This window comes from Phoxinus phoxinus (assembly GCF_949152265.1).
Source record: "Phoxinus phoxinus genome assembly, chromosome: 15".
Lineage (NCBI taxonomy): Eukaryota > Metazoa > Chordata > Actinopteri > Cypriniformes > Leuciscidae > Phoxinus > Phoxinus phoxinus.
In genome coordinates, this window is record NC_136890.1 from 9,693,987 (window position 1) to 9,701,695 (window position 7,709).

The window sequence follows — 7,709 nt, forward strand, 5'->3', positions numbered from 1 at the left end:
CTTAACAGTAATATAATATTCTGATATAAGATATAAAGTGACCAGACGTCCAAAATCAAAATATGTGATGTAGGATATAAGGTATTTAAATCACACACTATAAATATGATAAAGAAGCAGAAACAGATAGTTGCAGTAAAGTAAGATAGTTTAATAAGTTAGAAACTATTTATGATTTGTGACACACACACTCTCTCACACACTCTCTCTCTCTCTCTCTCTCTCTCACACACACACACACACACACACACACACACACTTGATTTGCGCATCGCCGCCATGTGTGTATTACACATAGAGGTATTATATTGCTTCCTGATATCACTTAAGCAAACACAAATAACCTATATTTATATATATATATATAGCCTATATATATAATTTATACTACAGGGCCGTTGAATGCTTGTAGGCTATCTGATAACCGAGAAGCTCTTGTAATTATTAGGCTACTTTACCCCACCTCTCCATACATTTCCGGGTGAACACCGGCTGGTGCAGTAAACATAGCTACGATTTCAGTACAGTAATATCAAAGATCCTTGCTCCTTCTCAATTATCTGGTAATATTCTATTCACAAAATACAACCAATAGTACGGGAATGTTAAAACTTACTTGTGAAAAGTAATCCCGGGCCCTATTTGCGATGGTCCGCCGATTAGAACAGGAAAATGCTCCACAGTGCTCTGGAATGCTGCTACGCAACGAAACTAGGAGTACGACCGGTTTAAGATGGCGGCCGTATTTCTCAATGCCCAGCAGCCAAAAGGGCATCTAGTCTCTATATAATATCTATGGGTAGGGGTAGGGGTATGGGTATGGGTATGGGTAGGGGTAGGGGTAGGGGTATGGGTGGGGGTGGGGTTGTGGCGTGCTTCCTCCACAGGCCTCATCCTTCCCTCTGGTCATTTCCCAGAATTCATTTTTTTTTTTTTTTTAATTGAGTGTTCATAAGAGGGGTCCAATGTCCCTAGGACTTTTGTCACACTTGAACCACGAACGAACACACACACACACACACACGTCAATTTGACCCCCTTAGGAATTAATGGAATGCGAGGAATTCTTCAGAACACATAGAAAAACATAAAACTGCTCAAAATTCGAACTAAAAATGCTAAAACTTAATAAAAAATATTTTAGAATGTCTACATGTGTATCTGAATCATAGTTATGAATGCATACTGAAGAAGAACTGACTTTAGGACCTAGCGGAACAGCTCATTTGTTCCATAGAGTTATAAGGCTATAGTGGCAAGAAAAAAATTGAAATATAGAAATATCCTGTTATATATTTTTGTTTCCACAAGAGGTCGGCAAAGACCCAATGTAAGATTTTGAGCTGAATTAAAAGGGTTATGCATGAAATTGTGAGTTATTTTGAATTTTAGTTGAAAGAATTTGAGGAATGTGCTTAATATTACTATTTAGCCTATTTATTACTTATTGATCAAATCTAATAATTTTAAGGTAAATACAATAACAAAAAATCTCCAAAAACTTGCATAAAAAAATAGAAAACATTATAAAATAAGCTAAGTTAATTAAAAAAAAAAGTGTAATTTTAGGGCTTCGGGTCATTTTGAGCCGCGAGGGAAAGATGTGTTACAAAGTGTGAGGGAAAGATGAGGGTAAAGAATTTGCCATTCAGAATGATAACGTTTACAAAACTGTCAATACTTTTGACTTCATGCACGTAAAAACAAATAGTATCCTTTACAGTCAGTGTTATATTTAAATTAGTTATCGCATAAATAAAAAACATTGTTTCCAAAATATCTGTTCAAAAAACATTGTTTCCAAAATATCTGTTCAAGTTGACAATCACTTTCCAGCAGCTGGAGCGTTGATAGGTGGCCTGACCATGACGAGATGCATGACGACAGCAGGCCTGAAGGCGGAAGTAAGACAATCAACAACTGAACACGGAACAGCGATTGACGTTACCAGTAGTGTAGAAACAAACAGACTCAGAGGGATTTCTTAGTTTCGGATAATATAAAACAATATGTCCGTTTTCGGCAAATTGTTTGGCGGTGGGGGGAAAGGCGGCAAAGGCCCAAATCCACAAGAAGCAATTCAGAAACTCCGTGAGACAGAAGAGATGTTAACCAAGAAACAAGAGTATTTAGAGCAAAAAATTGATGCGGAGCTATTAACAGCAAAGAAAAACGGCACGAAAAACAAACGAGGTATGTATTAAAAACAAATGGTCCCGTTTTTACATATGTGTGTTAAATAACTTTAAAAGGGAAGCTACCCTCTTCTTTCGCCCTAGCTGCTACCTGTCGTCGATTTCAGTATGGTTGGGTAGCTACACCCATGCGTCACTTGACCTAAACTGAGTGACAATCGAAACTTGTAAAAATAAAACCTATGTCGGGTAGAATAACGTATACATACGGAAGAACGTGGATAGGAACATTAAAATCTCTTCTGTCACGGAACTGAAAAAAATTGTTTTGACTTAGTAAAGGATTGGATTTCATATCACTTAGTTACGTCTGATTAGTGTCATGTGATATGTTGTGAAAGAACAGCCATTAACAGGGAACATGGTTAACTATATCTAGTGTATTGTAAACATATAACATTATGATTGAATGTTAACTTTATTGATAACATGAGAAAAAGTTAAAGTTAATTACATATGTGGGAATCTAGGTGATTTTTTTTTTTCACGGTAAGTAAATATATATCTTTTTTTTTTTTGCCATTCAAATTAATGGGGAAAAAATTTCCTAATTAGTCTAAATGAACCCTATATAATTTGTATTTATATGTTTTACCATTAAGTGATGTTGTGCATGTCTGTATCTTTCTTTCTGAAGCTGCTTTACAGGCCCTGAAAAGAAAGAAGCGATATGAAAAGCAACTAGCTCAGATAGATGGAACTCTCTCCACTATTGAGTTCCAGCGAGAAGCATTAGAGAATGCCAATACAAACACAGAAGTGCTTAAAAACATGGGTTTTGCTGCCAAGGCCATGAAGACAGCCCATGAAAATATGTAAGATACCTGATTAAAATGTCCTGTTGATTCCTTCGCACAGAATGCAGCACATAATGATATTATTGAATGTTTTCAGGGATCTAGACAAAGTGGATGACCTCATGCAAGACATCACAGACCAGCAGGAGTTGGCACAGGAGATTTCTGATGCCATTTCAAGACCTGTAGGTTTTGGAGAAGACTTTGATGAGGTGAGTTTTTTGTATGTGGTCTCCAGTGTTGCCCAACCGCAACAGAAAGTTTTAGGAATAAAAAACATTATGACTGCGTTATTTTAAGAACATTTGTGACATTGGTTATGTGACTCAGATGTTTTTGCTTTCATTGAAGCACAATATGCTCTTTGGGTCATCTTAAATCATGCTGGAGAACATGATCATCAGGATTAACACAAACTTGTAGAGTTCTGTGCTGCTAACAAAAGCAAAAGGAAAATGAAGCAGATACTTAGGAAATTAGAAATGAACTATTGTTAATTTTTCAGTTCAACATAAAAACAATAGCAATATAATTATTTTCACTACTGGACTTTGTTGCACAGTGAATGTGTGAACAGTTCTACCTAACCCTCTGATTAAGGTGAAATGGTTGTTAATACATTTAACATAGATGTATCCCTCATTGCTTTTTGCTCTAACATTCTCTTCAAATTCAGTTTTTACAGGTGTTGAATGAACAATACGATTCTTTCTTTTTCTAGGATGAGCTCTTGGCTGAATTGGAGGAGTTGGAACAGGAGGAACTGGACAAGAACCTGCTGGAAATTAGTGGCACAGAGGATGTCCCCCTGCCCAGTGTGCCTTCAAATCCATTACCCAAAAAAACAGCTGTCGGTTCGTTGCATGCTGTTCATTACGTATCAACATAGTACCAAAATTCATGGGATTTTAAGTCTATTAAAAAATTGGTAACACTTTACAATAAGGTTCATTAGTTAATGTATTAGCTAACATGACCTGACAATGAGCAATACATTTGTTACAGTATTTATTAATCTTTGTTAATGTTAGTTAATAAAAATACAACTGTTCATTGTTTGTTCATGTTAGTTCACAGTGCATTATTAATGTTAACAAATACAACCTTTGCTAATCAAATGCTAAAGAAGTATTGTTAATTCTTAGTTCATGTTAACTTAGGTAGTTAACTAATGTTAACTAATGAACCTTATTGTAAAGTGTTACCGAAATACAAGTGAAACTTGAAAAATTTGAATATCGTCCAAAAGTTAATTTATTTCAGTAATTCAACTTAAAAGGTGAAACTAATATATTATATAGACCCATCATTACATACAAAGAGAGAGATTTTAAGCCTTTATTTGTTATAATTTTGATGATTATGGTTTACAGCTTATGAAAACCCCAAATTCAATATTAGAATATTGTGAAAAGGTTTTCAAAGCTGTAAGCCACAATCCTCAAAATTATAACAAATAAAGGCTTGAAATATCTCGCGTTGCATGTACCGGTAATGAGTCTATATAATATATTAGTTTCATCTTTTAAGTTGAATTACTGAAATAAATGAATTTGCACGATATTCTAATTTTTCAAGTTTCACCTGTATATATTGACTGACTATTGTAGATTGGTAATGATTTGTTTTGTATCTCGCAAACTAAAAAATACTTTTAAATCAAAACTTTACATATGAAGTTGGAGTTTGGTAAGTTAAAGAAAAGTGGAATACCACTTTAATAGTCTTTAATACTAAAATGCAGAGAGGTTCCCCTGTGGAAACCCTCAATAACCATCTGTCTTTGTGTTTCTCCAGCCCACAAAAAGAGAGAAGAGGAGGATGAGGATGACATGGAAGAACTCAAGGCGTGGGCCATGTGAATTTACCCAATCTGACAGACTTCATTGCTTGTCCTTGTTGGCTTGTGTAGGCAAACCCATGTACATTCAGAGGGTTAACACTACAAAACAAAATTTCTGAGTTACCATGTCTCTTGCAGTATGGCTAAAATAAGTCTAGAAAAACGAGAGTTACAAACAAAAATGGATATGAAGCAGGTTTTTTAAGTAAGACAATACAATCTGATGACATAATATGTGACGTAACCCTTAAATATTTGCCCATTGTTATTTAGGTAATGCATTGTTTCTAATTTTTGTTTCTTATTTGACTTCACAAACTGGTTGTTTTGATTTGTCATGAAATTAGCATGTTTGCCAACACACAAGTTTCATATTCATAGTCAACTTTCTCTCATCTCGTCTGATATATTAAATATGTTCGGTACTGTTGTTTGCTTCAAGCTTTGATCTTAATGTGTTCTGTTAGATTAATGTTATTCAGTACTTCCAACGACATAAACATTTTTACAGCTTGTTGACAATGCCATAATGGTTTGGTAACAAACAAAAAACCCTGGATTAACTGACATTAGCTTCATTTTATATGTATATATATATATATAATATATATATATATATACATATGACTGCCTATAATGTATTGTTTGGTGCTATGTCCGAATAGTTGCAGAAAATTACTTATTTAATAACAGACTTTTCCCATCGAGATCTTTTCTGGTCTGATTCATTGATATGCTGAGGGTTTTCTCCTGACAGTAGATGACTGTAATTATTCAAAACATGCTAAATAAACAATACTACTTTTTTCCCCCCCTCATACAGGTGAAACTCTAAAAATTAGAATATCGTGCAAAAGTTAATTTATTTCAGTAATTCAACTTTAAAGGTGAAACTATATATTATATAGACTCATTACATGCAAAGTGAGATATTTCAGGCTTGGCTTACAGCTTATGAAAACCCCGAATTCAAAATTAGAATATTGTGAAAAAGTTTTCATAGCTGTAAGCCATAATCATCAAAATTATAACAAATAAAGGCTTGAAATGTCTCACTTTGCATGTAATGAGTCTATATAATTTATCAGTTTCACCTTTTAAGTTGAATTACTGAAATAAATGATTTTTTTGCACGATATTCTAAGTTTTTGAGTTTCACCTGTATGGGAGCATACTTTATTGAAAAATGCTGTATCTATTCAGGTTGAGGCATATTTGGTGTATGTGTATATTTGAAAAAATTCAGATGGCGTTTATTTGAGAGATTATTAAACTTTTGGATTCCTTTTCTTTGGTGTTAGTCTTTCTGTGGCATCTACCTTAGCTCTTGTTAAAATTATGTATAAAAAAGTAACTTCTGTCTTGGTTCTTGCACTCAAAAGCATACAATGGATGTGTTATGTGCCTTACTTAATGGCAAGCTGATTCAATTTGAGTGGCATATCTTCAAATGACTAACTGTAAAATGCCTCAGCTGCCCGGTGTGGTGTATACTGTATATTCATCTCTTGTCTTTTTTGTTTATTCCTTGCCAAGTCCCTTTTGATGTTCTTTATTTGACCTTAATGTAGGTAAGGGGTTTGGGTGGATTCATTTTCAATAAACCACATGGCTGTTTGTTTCTGAAAAGAAAGTTGCTAATTCGTTTAACATGTTCGATTCATGGTGTTCGCAATACATGTTTAGAAGAAGCTACAAATCAAACTATAATAATCAAAATAGGCCTACTAATAATTATTACTATAAATCTAAATTGAAACACATCTTTGGCAGCACCCGAAATAGCATACTTCTATAGCCTATCATAGGCGAAAAACAGTAGGCCATGTTACAATAGATGCATGTCTGAATTCACAGTACTCGTAAAAGAGTAAGGCAAGAAAGTAAAACAAAAAAAAGTTTTGTGTATTTCATAATGAGTTTCTTTCCTATTCAAATCCTCTAAAAATTATGAAAAGTAAAAATGCAAAAATACCTTTTGCTACAATAGAAGAATATGACTTGAAAAGTAAATCCTAGCTCCCTTTTTTTCTTTCTTTATTTTCTGTAATGCACTTTTGCACCTTTGTCATATTGGAATGATATATTTTTGTTGCAATGTTGTTTGTACATGACATATTGTTCAATAAAAAATAAAGTACCCGGGTCCCGGACGACCTACCGGCGAGATTCTGAAGTGTGCAGACGATGGACACTTTATTATCCATGAGGCCACGGTAGAGTATTTATGAATGGCAGCAAAGCTACTTAACTGACGCTGGTAGGTCACATGATAATGACAACATGCCACCCTAACCAACAATTGGAGACCTATTTCATGACTAATAACGATATTACATGTCAAGTCACCTTTATTTATATAGTGCTTTTTACCATACAGATATCAAAGGAGCTTCACAGTGATAACATGAAAATAATACAACAAAGTTTGTTTCAGAAAATTGATTCATTGTCCACCTTAAGTAAGGCAGATCAATAATATTGTTGAATATTAAATGTCTCCAACCAAGCAAGCCAAAGCCAAGGCAACAGTGGCAAGGAACCAAAACTCCATCAGGTGACAGAATGGAGAAAAAAACCTTGGGAGAAACCAGGCTCAGTCGGAGGGCCAGTTCTCCTCTGGCCAACAAACTGTTCGTTTGTTGAAACTACTAAATCATATTAACTGTAATAATTAAATAATGTGTCTAAATAAACTGTTCGTGTGTAAATATGATTCGGGCAGCATTACAAGTCAGATAGGATCAGAACATTTAGAGTATTTATTCATTTTCATCTGGTTGGAAGTTGAAGTCATCACGCCGGTATGGAGATGAGTTGTTGAGGATCACAGGCCTTCACAGGGCTGATGAGGCTGGCACTTCAGGATGCGTT

The 7,709-nt window shown here is 34.6% G+C and overlaps 1 protein-coding gene across 1 annotated transcript; it reads left to right on the top strand.

The window, feature by feature from the left end:
* Nucleotides 1-1,841: 1,841 nt before the first annotated feature.
* chmp4bb (charged multivesicular body protein 4Bb) lies at nucleotides 1,842-5,423 on the top strand. Its single transcript, XM_079637538.1, has 5 exons — nucleotides 1,842-2,193; nucleotides 2,833-3,010; nucleotides 3,090-3,204; nucleotides 3,714-3,846; nucleotides 4,790-5,423. Exons 1-5 carry the CDS (start codon nucleotides 2,010-2,012, stop codon nucleotides 4,852-4,854), a joined length of 675 nt encoding a protein of 224 aa, XP_079493664.1. The 5' UTR covers nucleotides 1,842-2,009; the 3' UTR covers nucleotides 4,855-5,423.
* The last annotated feature ends 2,286 nt before the right edge of the window (nucleotides 5,424-7,709 follow it).